The 20,711-nt window shown below is 41.1% G+C and overlaps 1 protein-coding gene across 3 annotated transcripts in view; it reads left to right on the top strand.

The window, feature by feature from the left end:
• Nucleotides 1-15,941, top strand: part of LOC117268764 (TANK-binding kinase 1-binding protein 1-like) — a 119,648-nt gene extending 103,707 nt beyond the window's left edge. For 2 of the 3 annotated variants that reach the window (XM_033645439.2, XM_033645437.2), the window contains exons 11-13: nt 6,161-6,241; nt 6,335-6,562; nt 9,977-15,941. In XM_033645439.2, the coding sequence (XP_033501330.1) occupies nt 6,161-6,241; nt 6,335-6,562; nt 9,977-10,105 (438 nt within the window). In that variant the 3' untranslated portion in view covers nt 10,106-15,941. The remainder of the gene's footprint in view (nt 1-6,160; nt 6,242-6,334; nt 6,563-9,976) is intronic. The other variant, XM_033645440.2, reaches the window with a different exon arrangement.
• Nucleotides 15,942-20,711: the final 4,770 nt, after the last annotated feature.

Genomic DNA, 20,711 nt, shown 5'->3' with positions numbered 1-20,711 from the left:
CTCTGCCTCTGATCGGCTACATTGCACTTCTTGTCTCTCACTGTCTCACTCATAGACTGTATCCACCTTATTCCTGAGGGCACTACTGTAGAAACGATTATGTGCGCAACTTCCCGTGAGATAGTGGAAGTAGCAGTAAGCTAGTTAGTCCCATAGACTGTTTGTGGTTAGTTTGTGGCTACTCTTGGTGGCTAACCATCAACGCTGGTTCTTTCAAATCAGTATTGGCCATCAATACTGATTTATTTTTTTAACAAATATTTAATGAATGTTAATGTAGCATTTTCTAAAATGTCTTCGCGGAGCTCTGGTACCTGTTGCACTGTCCATGTCTGTAATGACTAACAACCAGTCCAAGCTAAATTTTTGTCTTCAGCAACTGTGTGTTGAACATGTAACCAGAACAAAAAGGGATTGTTCCTGTTGCCAAAGGTACCACTGATATAAGAAATAAAACCACAAGAGTTTCACAAGACATAGCGAAAAAGTATTAAATCAAAATTTGCAGAAGAGAATGACACCTGACTGACAGGTCCGTCACTCAACGTCAGTATGTGATATCCCTGTCTTTACCCATCTGGCTTCATTCTCAACCTACATTAGGAAATTGCTTGTTATGAAATAAACTCAGCAACAAACCTTGAAATATGTATTTAGACATTAGGGCTGAGAATGTGTTACTGATTTACCATACTTCCTTTATGTCATATAAAAAATGAATGCCAAAAGTTATTTCTTTCACTACTACTTTATATTACTATTACTGAAGTCCGCTGATAAATTCAGCATCATGTTTCGCTCAGAACAGTTTTTAGTAAATCAGAAGTTATAAAAACGTGTAAATTGTGTCGTTAACGCAGACGAGTGGAGGATTAGCTGGGAAACGTCACATTTATTCACTTTACATGGAGCTACAGTTAATACTTAATTATGTTAAATGTTTGCCTAATGTGTTAGTATCTCTTAATAAATCATCAGAAATCAGAAATCATCTTTAGAGATCTTTGAGATGGCTGTCAGAGATGGCAGAGATATGATCACATAATCCCGTTTGAGCTATAACAGGTGGTGTGTTCCATGTTTTATTTCCCAATTGCTCTTGGAAAGAAGAACAGAGTACTGTAAACAAACTGTTACCATTGGAAATCACCGGTTTCAGTTCACGGTGGAAGTCGTGCACATAATTTGTGCAAGGGATCGTAGGGGCTAAGAATAAGGTGGATATATTTAGTGAATTTGCAGTGGACACTAGAGAAATAGACACAACAAGAGCCAAGAAAAGAGCTGAGCGACAGAGAACAGTATAAAGAAGGAAGAGAGGAGAGACAGAGTGATGTACTGATGTCACATCAACATGTTCATGTTCTAATGGTCCACACGAAGAGGTTTTTTTTTTATTTAGATCTGATATTTTTACTGGTTATATTTCTGTCTTTTATTTAGTATGGTTTCATTGAGTGAAAAATATATTGTGGATCTCTCTTTTTGAATTGCTGACATAGTCAGATAGCCTACTGAAAGAGGCCAAGACAGAGAAGTGCATTAACTAAGAAGAGGAGAGAGAAAGAGAGAGAGCAATAGGCCTACTGATGATGTCATGTTATTGGAGGACATGTTCAAATGTCACAAAGTCTTCAAAAAAAAAAAAAAAGAAAAGAAGAACATTTGAATTTAAAAGAATACTCTGATGATTTGGGAGTTATGTCCTTTCTCTATCATTTTCATATTGAGACAACATGATCGATATCTTTTTTGTGTCTGTACGTCCAGTGGCTGGGTCTCAGCAGTTAGCACTGCGGCTTAGCTTAGCGACTAAAATTTAAGTCTATAGGGGGTCAGTACCCTACTCGTAAAAGTGAACAAATAAACGTTACAGAAACCCTGAAGCTGGCATTTCTACATGTGCATTTAAAATAAACATGTTTAAATATTAATTAGAAAAACGAGAGTCCTTTTTAGTCGTTTTAGAAGAAGTTTGATACACGGAAGTATAGTGTGTTTACGTCCTGTGCTGTGATCCGCGGAGGGATACACCGGTGAGCAGGCACAGGCACAGACGTAGCCTGTAAACAAAACTCAGCTGTTTATTTAGCCTAGCAATATCTCCGGACTATAGTAACTGCAATGGACGACTTTGAATGTGATTTTGAAGAGTTTCTTGTAGCGGACACAGATCCAGAGCCATACCTGTTTGAGCCAGAGCATACAGATGAGGAACTCCAGGTGTTGGATGCTGAGCGGGCGAGAAGAGAGGCTGAATCCTCCGAGGCAGCCGAACAGCAAGGGACCGAGGGGAGATGGAGGTCGGGAGGATTCGTGGTGTAGCTGCGGGGCTTGCCAACCTATGCCTACAGAGGTGGAATCATTTTGCTGCACAGAATGGGATTCGGTGCTACCATCGTTGGGGAGATATATCATCAGGAGGAAAACCGCCGCAGAGAGTGCATCACAAGGAGTGAAAACTTTGCAGCAATCACTAATCCTGGCGTGATTGAAACATTTTTTCATGTTCCTAAGATAAACTGGAAAAAAACGCCCAGGCCTGCAGGAGCTGATGGACAGCTTTCAGTCGAGTGAGTAATACCGTCCGTGTCGTCTCTCTGTTTGCTTTTACCGAGTGACCTAGTGTACCTGTCCCAGAGCCAGCTGCAGCTGTTGCTCACCGGTGTATCCCTCCGCGCAGGGCGTAAACAGACTATAGTTCAGTGTATCAAACTTCTTCTAAAACGACTAAAAAGGACTCTCGTTTTTCAGATTAATGTTTAAACATGTTTATTTTAAATGCACATGCAGAAATGCCAGCTTCAGGGTTTCTGTAACGTTTATTTGTTCACTTTTACTGTAGGCTACTGACCCCCTATAGACTTCAACTGTATTCGCTAAGCTAAGCCGCAGTGCTAACCGCTGAGACCCAGCCACTGGACGTACAGACACAAAAAAGATATCGATCATGTTGTCTCACTATGAAAATGATAGAGAAAGGGCATAAGGGCTCATTTATGCTCCCTTTACGTATGAAAATGTACACGTCCGTTTCAAACGATGTTACCGTCACTGCCCACATACTTCCATGCGCCCTTTATGTTGGCATGGATGTTAACCAATATATCCACCAGGAGGCAGCCCAGCGTCAAAAGTTTATGACAACAACAAACTCAAAAACAAACATGGTGACTGTGGAGGAGATATTGATAATGTACCTTGCATAAAAGACAAAAACAGAGGCAGCGTTGTAGGAGGCGGTGGTCGGTGAGGCTGTTAAATACATCGTGACTGGAGGACGGAGAATTCTTTTCTCTAGTATAGACTGACCAAACGTCCTCTTTTGCCCGGACATGTCCACTTTTCACGTCCCGTCCGGAGCGTCCGGGGGTGTTTTTATAAAGTGATGATAATATCCAGTTTTCCATGTGTGTGTTAGAGTGTGGCACGGGCCGCATATTTCTGTCTGAACCCGAACTGAGCCCGACATTATTTAATGACCAAAGCACTGAGTTTTTGTCACACACTTTTTACGGTTACAGGCTATTTAACAGGCCGGGCGTGCGCCGTGGGTGCTCAGCGGAGAGGGAGACCTCCGTGTTTGAGACGGGAGCGGGAGGCGGGAGGTCCAACGCTTCCAGCGAGAGGAGAGGGAGAAATAAAACAAAATAGGATAAAATAGGAAAAACCTGTCTCCCTCTTTTATTTTATTTTCAGCGTTTAATCAAGGCGGAGGCGGGCGGCTGGAGGTCCGAGACTTCCAGCGAGGGGAGAGGTAGAAACAAACAGCCAATGTGTGTCTCTGTGTGTTATGTTCAGGTGTTGTCAGTGCCCAAGCAATAAACAGGACAGACAATAGGATTTTATTTATTTTTACTCTACATTTTCACTGAAAGCTGACCAAATCCGACCCGAGCCCGAATACAATTTATAGCTACATTTTTGACCAAACCCGGCCCGACCCATCAGGTACCGTCGGGCTCGGATTGCCACACTCTAATGTGTGTATGTGTCCCCTATTGGGGCCTATCTGAATTTCTGTCTTTGAGAGATATTATTTTGTAATATAACTGGATTTTCTATCCATACATATAAATTTTAAATATATCAAAATTATAAGGCATCTTTGAGTAAACTGCGAGTATCATTTAAGTAGGCTATGTCGTGGCTGGCCGAGTGTCCTCTTTTTTGGAAATCAAAATATGGTCACCCTACTCTAGTACTGCCGATGAGAGAAACTGAATTGTTATTTCTTCTTTGTGTCTCACTAGAGCTACGTATCGGGGAGTGACAGCAACACTACCGCCACGGTTCCCAGTGGTACTGCTCCGTTTGGCCTATATCTGTAAGCTTTATGGAAATGTGCAAAAATACGGACGTAATGAAGGCGGAGCACTGACAGAAGGCTCCGTCCATATCCGGATCCGTATTTAACGTTGAGCATAAATGGGCCTTAACTCCTAAATCATTGGGGTATTCCTTTAAAGGCCCGTTTCCACCGCAGGAACTTTGGGGTAATTTTACAGGGCCGGGGCCATTGGTGCGTGTCTCCACCGCAGGAACCACCCCCGAAGGACAGAGTTCCGGAACTTTTACGGGGGCTAAACAAGTCCCTGCCTCAGGGTAGGTACTCAGAATGGCCCCGAAAGACTCCCGGCTGGGGCTTGGGGATTACTTGGTGCTGATTGGATATACTCAAGGAGGGATGTGATGTCAACAGAAAGCAACAAAATAGCCGGCATTTTTAAAACTCAGCAGACGAGGGTTAACTTGTTCATATAGCTTCCTCCGCCATGTAAAAAAAACCTCACTAAATGGCCCGTGAAAAAAATATTCTTTCCAGCGGATATCTTAGTTACAACATGATTGAGCTAGCAAAGCAGTTTTGTGTTGCTATGTGTGGTATTCAGTTTTGGGAAATCACGATGTCTAGAAAGCATCAGTGGCTGCCGCTGACAGGGACAGCTAACAGCAGCAGCAAAGCTAACATCAGAACGTCATCTGTTAAAAGCCTCCCGTTGTCGGATACGACATGAAACTACTCCAGTTAACTCAATCATGTTGTAACTAAGACATCCACTGGAAATTTTTTTTTTTCACGGGCCATTTAGTGAGTTATTACAGACACCGCTAAGGGCTATCAGCTAACAGTAAATGGTCGCGCAACGATTACGTCACATCCAGAGCCTGTAACTTTACAGGAACCTTCCTCGTACTCCGCTCTCTGAGTGGAGACACGGCGGTTGAGAGGGCCGAGCAAGAGGACGTTCCTGTAGTAGTTCCTGCCCCCCAAATAGTACCAGGAACTTCTTCAGTGGAAACGGGCCTTAAGTCTGTTATGTTATAATGTAATTGAGAAATTGAAAAAGAATTGAGAAATCTATAATAAACAGTTCAACTGAACATTTTTTGCTTGCCCATTTTTTTGGCTGACAGTTTTTCTGATCACTTAGATAATGCTAATTTGACATAAAATAAAAAGAATAAAAGTAGCTTTGCAAGTAGCTACCTTTGCCATTTTCTTGTAGCGTAGCTTGCTACATTTCTCTGGAGATAGCTCCAATGTACTGAAAGTTAATTCTGATGTAGCGTAACTGGTAGCTTAGCTCACTACATTTTTCAAGTAGCTTGCCCAATACTGCAAAGAACACTACATATGCAGAAACACACACGCTGTAATGGTTTTGGGTCCGTGTAGCTCTTTGGAGTGAGACGACAGGCAGAAACTCACTTCCACACGCGTGTGGGATTTCACAAATGCTTATAGTTTATTTTTACATCAACTTAAAAAACACTCCAACCTTACCAAGCCTGGTTGTACGGCTACTACCTTTTCATATATGAACAGAATAGTTGCTACACGTACTTCAACCATCACTGTTGTGTTGAGAGACAAAAGAAAAAGCAGGAGCACATAGGTATCCGTCCGACCAGCGTTGGGTGCGCTTTCAACAGACTCAAATCATAACAAGCGCTGCTTGATGACGTTGCTGTTAAGCAACACAGTATACACCATGTTAAAGGCACATTTCATATATTCGACTATTACAGCACGCACGCACACACGCACGCATGCACGCGCGCGCGCACACACACACACACACACACACACACACACACACACACACACACAGCAATAGTAATCACCATGCTTACCCCCGTCCCTCCTCTCATTCAGATACATCACTTTCGTCGCCTTGATAACCCGCCTGAACCCACCCCACTGGTGACACCACCACAGTCCTCTGATGATGAAGAGGTGATGACAATGATAACAATGTATGTGGCTCTTATCATGGCATTAACACTGGGTTTTTCATTAGAAAGATATGTGTGTGTTGTAAATTTACAGGATGTATGTACATATCTATCGCCGGCTGCCAGCCCGCCTCGGACACTTGGCGCAATTGGGATTGGCTCATCATCGCCTAGGGAACAGCCTCTACACCCCTCATTCCCGTCTCCAAGGAAACAGCCCCACCATCCCTCCTTCTCATCCCCCGAGGGCCCTGCCACCCTCTCTTGCCATCTGCCTCCCTATATGAACACTGAGCATGCTCAGTCATGGCCCTCCATTAACGTGAGTAGAAGACAATGATGACAATTACATAAAGCAACTTACAGAGTCTGATTACAGCAGCCAGAAGATGTTAAATGCAAAAATGAGAGGACCAGACACCATGGCACTGTCCTGTTTATTGCTTGGGCACTGAAATAGCATACTATCTACAGGACTTCAAGGCAGAAAAAAATAATTTTGTGTTGAGAAATATGAGAAATAAATACATAAAATATGACGCTCCTACTTGAAAAAAAAAAGAGTGGGCAATTTGAAAACAGAAAAATTTTAATTTCTTTTGATTTAAAGGGATAGTGCACCCAAAAATGAAAATTCAGCCATTCTCTACTCACCCATATGCCGAGGGAGGCCCTGGTGAAGTTTTAGAGTGATCACATCCCTTGCGGAGATCGGCGGGCGGAGCGGATAGCACACCTAATGGCAGACGGCGCCCCAGACTAACGTCCAAGAACACAAAATTGAATCCACAAATATCTCCATACTGCTCATCCGTAGTGATCCAAGTGTGCTGAAGCCCCGACATAAAAAGTTGTTTCGAGAAATGTCATATGAACTTTGTTTTTAGCCTCACTGTAGCCTGTAGCTCTGACTGCTTCTCTGTGCTCCGCATTCACGTGGGCGTGCCTGCGCGAGACCAGCGAAAGCGTGAGCTTTGCTCACCCGTGTTTACATCACGTGACAGGGGGAGACAACGGGAGCCACAGTCGCTAAAAGATAATTTGCACTACGGTCTTTTAGCAAAGGACAGCCCAACATGTCTGAAGACTTTGCAGTTGTGGAGGAACAGCATTTCTTTGTTGAGCCGTATTTCTTTGAGCCTGAGTATACGGACAGAACTCAGGCTACTGGATGAAGCAGCCGCCGCAGCTCATGAGCCTAACTCTCAGCCAGCCGCAGAATACTGGAGTCGAGCACTGGAAACCTGGTGGTGTAGTTGTTTCAAATGCGATGGCGATGCCTGCACTTGAGAATCTGGACATCAGTACTGACGAGAGTGTTGCTCTTCAGAGACCGTGCATCACCGATCACCCTGAGCGTGCACACGTGAACACGGAGCACAGAGAAGCAGTCAGAGCTACAGGCTACAGTGAGGCTAAAAAGAGAGTTCATATGACGTTTTTCGAAACAACTTTTTATGTCGCGGCTGCAGCACACTTGGATCACTACGGATGAACAGTATGAAGAAACTTTGTGGATTCAATTTTGTGTTCTTGGACGTTAGTCTGGGGCGCCGTCAGCCATTAGGTGTGCTGCCCGTTCCCCCCGTCGATCTCCGCAAGGGATGTGAGGACTCTAAAACTTCACCAGGGCCTCCGTCGGCATATGGGTGAGTAGATAATGGCTGAATTTTCATTTTTTGGTGCACTATCCCTTTAAAAAATTTTTCACTGTCTGACCAGTAAGGGAAGACAAGTCTGTACACACAACACTGACATACTGTATTATCACCTTATAATGTAAGAGACACCTACATGTTTACAGGTGCACCAGAAAACATTAGCATTTATTTATTATTTTGTTTTCTGACCACTGACAGGTGAATGTAAAGTTTAAAATATATAAAGACTTACAGTTACAGATAACAAGCAGACAATAAAAACAACTACAAACACTAAAAACATTAATGACATTAGACAGTGGCAAAAACAATACAAAAAAACATTGATGATGTCACATGAAACCCTACATTTGTGAATCTACAAATTATTTAGCAACCATTTCTTGATTTAAAACTCCTCTCAACTAAGTTTAACTTAAGCAAGACAGACAGCTTGTTCCATTGACTAGTGGCTGTATATAAAAAAGTATTTTTCCCTTAATTTGTCAAAATGTCAAAATGGGGACATCCTATTAAAAATGGCAAGTGTAAATGATATCAAGAAGCTGTATAAGTTGTTGTAAATTCATGTACAGAAACAACTCTTAAATTGACATGTTTTTTGATCAGTTTGAAAAACATTAAGCTAACTGTTCCGACCAACCTCTACTACAGGATCTGTGTTGGCTGTAAATGACATGGGCGAGACAAATACATCACTCGCTACTGATGGTCAAGGCCAAACAAAATGACCTTCTTATCAACAGGAACTTGGCTGACATAAACACGGTGTCAGGCTGTGTGGTTAAACCAGTCTAGCTAGGAAATAGAGACTGCTACTGGGCATTTAATACCCAGAGTAATTTTGTATATATATTTTTTCATTCACTGCGATACTGAGTGACAATTGTGCTGAGTAATAATGGCTTTGTTAGATCTGTGCCAATGAAAGTAAGATCAATGAACCTTTCTAAAACTTGCTTTATGTTGCATTTCGAACAGCATTGCAAAGGAAAAATCAAAAGCAGCCCAAGCTTACCAATCACAGTTCTTGCTGTCTCCATGTGACATCAGCAACAACATAGCTACACTGTCAAAATGCATAGGATCTGAAGCTATGCCCTAACCAGACATAAGAGAGGTTTATTTCAGTTCAGTATTTACCTGAGGGGAGTTTAATGTTAGACAGTGCTAAGATCTGGTCTGGTGAGCATTGGTTTCCAGTTTGAGAAGAGGAGTGACATACTGAGGCAGCTTTTGCAGGAGACAAATGATAGAATGCAGATCTTGCCCTCTTGAATGTAGTTTATAGTTTATAAAAAACTGAACTGTTTAAAAGTCATCCAGCCCTTTAATTACACTATTTTTGAATGAGCACAATTTAAACTATATAAAATTTATGAAACAGTCATCAATTTAACCTTTCTTACTTTACAATAATGTCTTTTTCAGAAAAAAAGCCTTCTCACTATATATATCATAATGCCCTCTCTAATATCTATTTTATATTTCTATGAAAACATCAGCAAAGGTTAAAGTTATACTATTTCAAACATCTGCATTATTCAATTTTCTCTCCAGAAACAAAGTTTGAGACTACACTTGAACACTTCATAATAACAGTAATATTTACCTCTCCCCAATACTTTTTAGTGAATAGATGTAATCATAATGTAACAGTGCAACTTGTAAAAGCTGTTTGTTCCAGCTACAGCTGTTAACAGCTAACATTAACTAGCTCTCTTCCAGCTGATGTCAACACAGATTTGTTGTTCACAATGTAGCACTATCAGGGAAAAAATGATGTGTCCTCTGATGAATCAATAGCAAGTTCCCTGCATTCTTTCATCCATAAACCATACCTGGGACAACAGGATGCTGTAACTCTCGAGCCCTGCTTTTTAACCTATACAAAATTGATGTGACATGACAGAAAATCAGTGGCCTCTGCCACTGGTGTATGTCATCTTATTTGCCAATAGGCTGATGGCAATCAACAAGTGCATCCCTATTACGACTGGATTTTTTTTTTTTTTTTCATAACTTGAGGTTCAACTATTACTATACTACTATACTGTGTCTTTCTCTGTCTGTAGCTATGGATGGAGTCAGAAGAAAGTGCTGTTCGTAGCTGTCCTCTGTGTCAGCTGACCTTCCCAACTGGTTACCCTGATGACGCTCTCATCAAACATATCGACTCCCACTTGGAGAACAGCAAGATCTGACTTTTTTCTTTTTCTTTTTCTTCTTTTTTTTTGTTTTTTTATCAAGCATTTTATACCCATGACCTGAGATGCGTACCAGACCCATCTTGATTGTTTTATGTTTAGGTTTTAGCTAGGAATGGTTTGATGAGCCTGCATGCTTCTTTCTATTTTCCCACAATAGCCACAGTCTTCTGGTACAGGGGTTAGAAGCCTTGCTCAAAGACATCCCCCTCTGCCCTTCCATCCAAATTGTGGAATCTAACCAGCGACCTTCCCGTAACAAAACAAGTTTTTTTCTTTTGTTTCGTTTTTTCTGTCCCCCAGTCTCAAGAGTTCATCATTGCATTTTCAGGTTGTAAATCTTTTTATTTGTTTTTCATTAATGACACATGTACATTGCCTAACATGTCTCACAGAGCTCCATATCAGTGATTTTGGATTAAATGGTCAAATGATTTGTTCAGAAGTGATAACAAAATGAATACCATATAGTCAAGAAGACATATAGTCAGTTTCCATTTATATGACACAGGCACAATTGATAGTTTAAGGATAGAATTATGGATACAGCAAACAAATAAGGACAATTACGAGAGTGAAAGAAACCAATCTAAAAACCAGTGGAGCTCTAAACCAAACTATATATAAAGTCAAGTGTGAAATGCTCCGATGGTATCAAGTAATTTAAAGCAACACAATTGAGTTTTTTAGCCCTCAAAATATATATCCAAGATCCTTGTGATGGTACATAAACTCACAATAGGTTGGATGACACCTCCGTCATTGCTTGAGAACGTCTGTTTTGCTTGCTCTGACACTATGCAGTTTCGGGGTTCGGGTAGGAACCCAGACACAAAAAGTACTACCAAATTTGGCTGCTTTACGGCATACATCATATCCCCTTCCTCTCTTTAGAGTAGAGTAGCCGAACCGAGGTGAACGAAGTTAGACGTGGTTGGCAAGGCTGAAGCGACAAAGAAAAGGAAGAAGGTGAAAGTGTTGTCCGAGGAGACAAAGAAAAGAAAACAGGAGAGCGATAAAACAAGAGCTCGAACAAGGATTAATATTGGCCCAGCTTTTACACGCTGGTGAGAGCTGAAAGAGGAGGAGGGATACCCGACTGATGGTGACCTGGCGCTGTTACTGCTGTTACCCTCTACTTAAGAGACTCACTGTCTGCAGGTCGGCTGTCTCAGGTACATTTTAAGATAAAGTGTTAGCCTACATACAGACAGCTTTCATTTTAATTTGTCTTTAACAGTTTGCTGTTAGCACTGCGAGTGCGATGTGCTTGTGTCGACCGCGATTGTAAATCGTAGTGGTAAATGAGAGACTGCGGACAGAGCAGATTGAAATATGGCTTTCTACATGCTGATCACATGTATTGTTAAAGTATTGGCTTGGCTGGCAGAGGTTTTATTGCACTTACTTGCAGTAACAAGCGTACTTATAGTCAACTAGAGTAATCATCAATCAATCAAGTAATCAAGTTATATTCCCTTCATCTGCACTGCGGCCTCTCTGCTGTTGTCTGACTTCACTCTGTTGAGTTTGTGTGTGTGTGTGTGTGTGTGTGTGTGTGTGTGCGTGCACGCTGTGAGAAGGAGGTCAGCCCTGACATGCAGAGAGCAACTCATTTATGAGTTTCAAAAATGAATGAATAAATAAAGCAATTGGCCTAATCATGTATGTACAAAATGCTATAAGGCTACTTTACCTGTTCTGAAGACATGATGATAGCGCATTACACGGCCAGCTTCAGGAAGTTCACCGGTATCGTTGTCTTGTCAACAAATGCACGCTCAGAAAGTTTTTTGCGACAGTCGTAACAGACAATACAGTTTTTCGTCTGTAGGGGGGGACCCCATGAGGTAAAAATCTCAATCCTCCATTGTGTTGCTTTAATGAAAAATGAGAACTACAGCAAAAAAGCACATACTGCCATCTTGTGGTGTGGTAATGAAAGTGCCTTGGTTAAATCACAACCTTTATTTTGGAAAGGCAAAGATCTATGGAAGCCCATTTCAGCTACTTGAAAATAACAATATGATTTTTTTTTTTCATTGTGAAATGTGTTTTTCCCTATAATTATTATGTATTATCTCACAATTATGATTTAGTGCAGGCATGTCCAAAGTCTGGCCCGGGGGCCAATTGTGGCCCGCAGACCAATTTTAATCGGCTCTCAGCTTGACTTTCAGAATATACCATATGTGGCCCTTTACACAATAATGGTTAATCGAGCAAGATCACTTCACATTTTTACCCTTTACCTCACAATAATAGGATTATCATACAGTTTGTAGACAGGCATCAAGTAGTAATAGTTCATTAAGAGATAAAAATGGTTGCATTTGTCTCACTTTTTTAAAACCCATTTGATGCGAGAATCAGTTGGCCCCCAGGTATTTTCACAGTGTTTTATCTGGCCCCCATTCAAAAAAGTTTGGACCCCCCTGATTTAGTATGTCATAATCATGGGAAATTTCTTTTAACTATACAGATTCTGAAATTCTTTTTTTTTTCAATTTTTAATGAATATTGTCTGTCACATTACAAGCAAAAACAAAACAAAACAAAAAAATATTCCACAGAATTGTGCAGATTTTTTATAGTGGATCACCCTAAACTGTAAGAAAAAAACTTTATTTCGTAACTTGTAATTTATTACTTTTACAGTAATTATGAGTTATTATCTAATTATGTGATAATATCTAACAAGTGTCATGTAGTATATTATAGTAATCATTTATGACCTACAAAGGAAGATTATGATATTTTATGACATTATTAGAGAACTCTGACTTAATGTATCTCATAATTCTGAGTTAAGGTTTTATTATGAGATACTAAGTCATAAGTATAACATTTTATCACATAATTAAAGGCAGGAAGTAATAATTCTTTGTTCATATTAATGAGAAATTATTTCTGATTTTGTCCAGAATTTTAAAGCCAATCATTTCATTTTGTGCAGATCTATAGAGATATTTGAAAAAGATGACAACATGAGGCATAACATGTTTTTCAGTAGAATCCAGTTTTACAGATATTTTCAACTGAAACATTCCACATTCATGAGTTGAGCCACTGCACTGAAAAGACCTAGACTCATCTTGAGAAACTATGGGCAGATATTTAACTGACTGTAACTGATTTTCTGACTCTTAGCTGTTATTGTTTCAAGGATGAAAGCCAAACTTATTAAGCAAAAAAAGAGAGAATCTGATTTATACATTTGACTCATTCAGATGGATTTACAGTATGAGCAGCAAGTCAAGGGTTCACTGTCTTGCTTAAGGACCCTTCACCACAACACTTTGATTGTGGCTGGATGCACACTGGCTGTCAAACAGAGTCACTTCTTTGAATAAGAAGCCAATATAAAGCTGTGGGAGAGAACAGTTAATTCTTATTACTTATTTTCTAGCTTTCTCCAAATCTTTCAGCCATATCACATTCCAGATTGTGTGATCGATTGATGGGTTTTGCAGACTTGATCTGCTGATGCAGACCATGTGACGTGGATAAAAGCTTCAGAAAAAGCTAGTTAATTGGTTGATTTAATTTGTTTTGAGATATTTGGTGCTGGGATTGTTACCTCTACCACAATACAATGGAATCTCATTCATTCATTTCTCACAACATTTAAAGGAAACATGCAAATCAGCCATAAATGTCCACCTCCCTTGAGCTAAATGCTAACCATAGCATGCTACAGCCCAGTCTCCAGAAGAAAATGTTGGCATTCTACATTTCTGCAAACCACAGATTTGTTACATTCAATGTTTCCAAAGTGATGGAACATATGAGCTGATGTTGTCATCGGGAGGTGGAGAGGATGGTGGGAATAGACACCCAGACAAGACTGCTGCCAAGCTGCAGTCTACTGTCAGAGACTGATCAACAGCAACACCAGTTGTTTTTTGTCAACCCTTCACTGCGTTTCCTAGCGGGTTTGAGCTACCAAACCTGGGCATTTTTCACAAATGCATCAGGATGTTTCCCAGTGGTTTATCCACTGGACCTGGGCATTCATCAACAGCACGTTGTGGTATTTCCCTGCGGGGTGTAAGCGACTGGACCTGGGCCGTCATCACCGACACATTGTGGCATTTCCCAGTGGCATTTGAGCCACCAAACCTGAGCATTTTTCACAGACACATTGGGACGTTTCCCGGCAGGGTTTGGGCCACCAAACCTGGGCATTTTTCACTAATGCATGTTTCTCAGTTGCGTTGGAGCCATTGGAACTGGGCCTTCATCACCGACATATTGTGGCATTTCTCAGTGGAGGTTTGAGCCATCAAACCTCTGCATTTTTCACCAATGAATCTGGCCGTTTGCAAACAGGGTTTGAACCACCCAACCTAGGCATTTTTCCCCAACAAATCTGGGCATTTCCCAGCTGGGATTGAGCCACCAGACCTGGGCATTTTTTCACCAGCAAGTCTTGGCGTTACCCTGCGGGGTTTGAGCCACCAAACCTTGGCGTTTCTCACTGATACATCAAGATGTTTCCCAGCGGGGTTTGAACCACCAAACCTTGGTGTTTTTCACCAATGCATCAGGATGTTTTTAGTAGCATTTGAGCCACTGGACCTGGGCCTTCATCACTGACAAATTGCAGCATTTTCCTGTGATGTTTCAGCCACTGGACTTGAGTCTGTCACTGACACAGGGTGGCTTATTTCAGTGGCATTTGAGCCACCAAATCTGGGCATTTTTCACAGACGAAGCAGGACGTTTCCCAGCAGGGTTGGAGCCACCAAACCTGGGCGTTTTTCACTGACACATTGTGGCATTTTCAAATGGCATTTGAGCCACAAAACCTGGGTGTTTTTCACTGTCGCATCTGGACATTTGTCATCAGGGTTTGAGCCACTGAACCTGGGCATTTTTTTTATTAACGCATCATGGCATTTCCCAGTGGCTTTTGTGCCACCAAACATGGGTATTTGAAGTCAAAACATGATGTTTTCCTGACCATAAGTGCGTAAGTGCAACAGGGACATGGTTTCTTTATTCCAATCTCCTCCATTGTATTATTGTAGAGGCAGAAATATCTGAAACAGTTCTCAGAAAGCTGTTCCAAAAAAGTTGCCATTGAACTTATTTAAGTGTGTAATCGTAACATGGCTGTGTGAATTAAACCACACAGACTCCTTTGAAAACAAAACCTAATCACTTAAAATTAGATGCCCTGTGTTTGTTTGAACTCTGCCCACTTCATTAGCCTCAGTGTGGTGTTCTGTCTCCACCTGGTGAAGGAATGACAACAACTGCAAAGACAAACACAGCTGGATGTGTGTCCCACTGCCTCTATGAGAAGTCTGTAATGGAAGCACTGGATTTTCTCTTACTGTTTCACTTAGACACGGATCACAACTGTGGGTCTTTCCAACACTGCATTCAATATGTTAATGCGAATGCATACTCACATACTTTTTACTTTGACACAGTGGAATTACTCGACTGGTATTGTCCCAAACTCAAAATGTGGACTTGACAAACTGATTTTAAGTGCAGGTGCACTGGTGTACAAAGTAACATGTATGTACAATATTACACTGCTGTATTGTACAGTACAAATACTAATGTTAGGGCTATAACATGATAAGTGATATCAGGATTTCCTTTTATGGTTGTATTTTTCTGTTTGAATCTTTTTCACTTTAACCTCTCTGTAAAACCTCTTGGAAAGTATGAATCTTTCTCTTTTTTTCTGGTCATGTTTAGGAGTTGGCAGTTAGCTCTATTACTGTGGGTGCTATGTAGCTGCCTCTCTCTTAAATGAATGAAAGTGAATGTGAAGTGAATGACTTAGAAACAGCATTAAAACAATTTATGTCAACTTTGGTTTTATTTTTATTATTTTGATTACATTGTACTCACTAAAGTAATTTCCCTGTCGGGTTTATTTTTTGCAATGTTGCCGTGTTCCCAGATCTCAGGATCTACTTTTGGAGATACAATGTTACTATTCATAAGAGAAATAATTGATAAAAGCACAAAAACAAGGTCCAAGGATCCAGGATCAGTGTGTGAGATTTAGGGGGTTTTAGTGGCATCTACTGGTTAGGCTTGCAGATTGTAACCAGATAAAACTTCTCCCTGTTAGAAGTTAGTGTTAGTTAGTGTTCATTGTTCAGGAAGTTTTTACTGGGAGCTGAATTATCCGCAGAGGTTTCCCCCTCTTCTAAATAAAAACACCTGATGATTTATACTGGTGAAAACATCGAATAAAGCAGTTTCATGTTACAAATCAGTGTTTCTCTGACACTGTTTGGCATGTCAGAGATGAGCAGCTAGCCCAGCACCTGCTTATGTGTGCCTATCTTTGTTTTCTGATAACTTAAGATCCAGGGACCAGTTGTTTTCTCCTAAAGGCTAAATTTGTTCCCCAAATACCAAAAAAACAGTTGTAGGAAGAAATTGCAACAAAAATGAACTCAGTCAGATCTGTAACGTAGAATCAAAAGCATATCCATTGGGTTCTCCTGGGGGGTATTCCAGAAAGCGGGTTTAGTGAAAACTCTGAGTACGTTAACCCTGAAATGAGGGAAACTCTGGGTTTTCAGTTCCAGAAAGAGTCAATCACCATGGCAACTGACTCTGTGAATCTAACCTGCTAGCTGGTAGGTTTTCTTTGAGAAACCCTGAGTTCACCCTGTCTCCTCCCTACTGCCGAGCCTGAAGCAAGCTGTCAGACAGACATGGGTTGTTCGTATGTAGGAAATAAGATCAGTATCGAGGCAGAATTAATTCACAATTCTTTACGCCGGGAGAGGATCTTCAGACCCTGTTTAGATGTGCTGTCATTCCCCAATGAATATCTGTTTGAATGGTACCGTTTTTTCATTAGGCTCAATCATTTACCTGACACACATATCAAATCTGACACACCGCAGACGTGCACTCTCATCAGAGCAAATGTTGTGGATCACGCTACGTTTTTTTGTGCACAGTAGCTTTTTTATTTGATATTGGTGGCCTACAGTACATAATGAAATAGCCACTGAATGAGGTTAGTTAAGCTACTCTGTTTAATAAATCAAATATGAATAAAACTAAAGAAAGGTACAGTCATGGCCAAGTCAAATATGCCTTACCTGTTTGAATGATGTTTATATATTTCATTTTAAGCTGCTCTCAAGTGTGTTTTTCCCCTGTGAGATTGCACCTACATGAAAATCAGAATTTATTCAAAACCACTCTACCACTTTTTCATCTGTAAGCTATGATTTTAATTAAGTGTGGTTAAATGTAAATTAATGGCAGGGCTCTCAAGGTTTTCAAATAAGTCATCAACCGTCTAAAAAATGCTTAAAATAGCTGCTGCTAGCAAGGATTCTTTTTTAATATTTTTTGGGGGGGGGGCATTTTGCCTTAAATTGACAGGACAGTTAAGTGTGAAAGGGGGAGAGAGACAAAGGGAGTGACATGCAGCAAGGTGCCACAGGCCAGAGTTGAACCCGAGCCGCTGCGGCAAAACCAACCTATATGGGACGCCTGCTCTATCCACTGAGCCACCAACATTCCGCCAAAAATGATTCTGCTTGCTAAATTTCACATGCTGCCTCTCTCTCCTAGGCAGCTTTAACGGTGTTACTTTTTTTATGAAATATATTCCCATATTCGCTATAGGCATTCATGATCACCTACAATTCCATAGGTGTAAAATAAGTTGATCGCTTTTTCTCACCGGTTGCCATGGTGAATCGAGGTATCGAGGCTCCATTGATGATGGCTTTTTATTGTTGTTGTGCACGCACTTAACTCAAGGTGTACCTACTCAGAGTTGACTGAACTAATTCAAATCAGCTGCTCTGGAACCGGATACTCAGAGTTTCCCATCTCAGGGTAAGTCAACTCAGAGTTCAGGATTAGACTCAGAGTTTGCAGAACCTCCTACCTGGAATACCCCTCTGGTCGCAGAACACTCCTCTTGGAGTTTGTTAGTTTTTTCATTTACCATCATAAGCTCGATCATGTTGCAGTTAAGATAGAGTCAGAGGTACCTTACGTTTTTTGGGGGTTTTTTTTAGCTTGCTTTGGTTGCTAAGGTCCTTTTGTACAACGGTTTATACCTTAAAGGATAACTTCGGTATTTTTCAACCTGGGCCCTATTTCCCCATGTGTATGTGTGTGTATGATTCATAGGTACAACTCGTTCTAAAACTGGTTCAGTATTGAGGGAGGTGGGTGCAGCCAGCAGCCGTGAAACGAGCTAAAACGGTAACGGGGGCAAATGTGTCCCATGTAAGTTTGCGCATTTAAAGTGCTTTTTTTCACCACTGACCAGTTCAGATCGCCAGTGCTATCTCTGTACATAGCATAGTAAACGTTTCCCTTACCTCTGGGCTATGTGTGACGTCATCTCACGAGAGCTTTGCTCCACTGTGTCTGTAGCTCTCTCTACTCGTGGGGCAGCCGTTTTCTTGAGGAAGAGGTGTTTCGGGATTGGATGTCTTCTCTGCTTCGGCTGGCAGTAGTCATCTTGGGAGAAGTGAGCACTGCAGACCCGATGGTCTGCAAGGTGCAGTGTCTGGACAGGAGTGTTAGCATCCACTTGTAGCACAACTAGCCACAATTTCAGCATCTCGCCATCTGACAAAGGCAGCCTATGAAAGCTGTATGGGGTGTTGCGTGACATCCTGTTCTTGCAATTAGGATAAGCACAAACACAAACCATTGTTTTCAATCGATGCAGTAAAACTCTCAGCTGTACTCCGGGACAACCAGTGCCGCTCGGAGCGGCGCTCTGCATGGCTCCTCTGTTTTCTTCCGGCAACAAGCAAAGCTCTCGCGAGATGACGTCACAGCCCAGAGCAAGTGAAGGGTAAGGGAAACGATTAGTATGCTATTTACAGAGATAACACTGGCGATCTGAACCGGTCAGTGGCGAAAAAAAGCACTTTTAATGCGCAAACTTATACGGGGACTCATTTGCCCCTGTTACCATTTTAGCTCGTTTTGCGGCCGATTTTTATTTTGAGGAAACCTTAACTAAGACTCTGTCAACCTAAATGTCAGCCTAAGGAGTTTTGTGCAACCAGCCCTAGATGTTCAAGAAGTTTTTTACCGAGAGCCAGATTATCCGCAGAGGTCTTTTTATCTTCAAAACAAACAGACCCAGGTCCAGGCCCAGGTTGAAAAATACCGAAGTTATCCTTTAAGGTATAAACCATTGTACAAAAGACCTTAGCAACCAAAGCAAGCTAAAAAAAAAAACAAAAAAAAACGTAAGGTACCTCTGACTCTATCTTAACTGCAACATGATTGAGCTTATGACGGTAAATGAAAAAACTAACAAACTCCAAGAGGAGTGTTCTGCGACCAGAGGGGTGTTCCAGGCAGGAGGTTCAACAAACTCAGAGTCTAATCCTGAACTCTGAGTTGACTTACCCTGAGATGGGAAACTCTGAGTATCCGGTTCCAGAAGAGCTGATTTGAATTAGTTCAATCAACTCTGAGTAGGTACACCTTGAGTTAAGTGTGTGCACAACCACAATAAAAAGCCATCATCAATGGAGCCCCGATACCTCAAGTCATGGCAACCGGAGAGAAAAGGGGATCAACTTATTTTACACCTGTGGAAGTGGAGGTGCTCATGAATGCCTACAGCGCATATGAGCATATTTTCCATAAAAAAAGTAACACCGCTAAAGCTGCCAAGGAGAGAGAGGCAGCTTGGGAGAAAACTGCGGCCCGAGTCAATGCGTAAGTTTGAATGCACTAGTCCATTAATTTAACATTGTACTGTAGCACTTTGAGATTATTTTATAATGTAAAGTGCGTTACAAATAAAATGTATTATTATTATTATTATTATTATTATTATTATTATTATTATTATTACTATTATTGTTATTATTATTAACATTTAACCATACTACTGTAAATTAAAGTCATAGCATGCAGGTAAAAAAGTGGTGGAGTGGTTTTGAATAAATTCTGATTTTCATGTAGGTGCAATCTCACAGGGGAAAATGCACTTGGAAGCAGCTTAATATGAAATATGAAAACATCATTCAAACAGATAAGGCATATTTGACTTGGCCATGATTGTACCTTTCTTTAGTTTTATTCATATTTGATTTATTATTAAAAGTACTGTTTCAACTTTTATGTCCTCTTGCCTAATATCCTGCTTAGTAACATTTGAGTTCTCTCTTCTAAAGAGCTACCATTTGCAAAAAAACATTTGCTCTGATGAGAGCGCACGTCCGCGGTGTGTCAGATTTGATATGTGTGGCAGGTAAATGATTGAGTCTAATAAAAAACGGTACTGTTCAAACAGATATTTATTGGGGAAAGCCAACACATCTAAACGGGGTCTGAAGATCCTCTCCCAGCGTAAAGCATTGCGAATTAATTCTGCCTCGATATCGATGGGATTTCCTACATACGAACAACCCATGTCTGTCTGACAGTTTGCTTCAGGCTCGGCAGTAGGGAGAAGACAGGGTGAACTCAGGGATTCTTAAAGAAAACCTGCCAGCTAGCAGGTTAGGTTCACAGAGTCAGTTGCCATGGTGATTGACTCTTTCTGGAACTGAAAACCCAGAGTTTCCCTCATTTCAGGGTTAACGTACTCAGAGTTTTCACTAAACCCACTTTC

Source organism: Epinephelus lanceolatus, chromosome 18, assembly GCF_041903045.1.
Source record: "Epinephelus lanceolatus isolate andai-2023 chromosome 18, ASM4190304v1, whole genome shotgun sequence".
In the NCBI taxonomy this organism is placed as follows: Eukaryota; Metazoa; Chordata; class Actinopteri; order Perciformes; family Serranidae; genus Epinephelus; species Epinephelus lanceolatus.
Note: the sequence above shows the minus strand (reverse complement) of the source record. Positions and strands in the feature narration are given on the sequence as shown.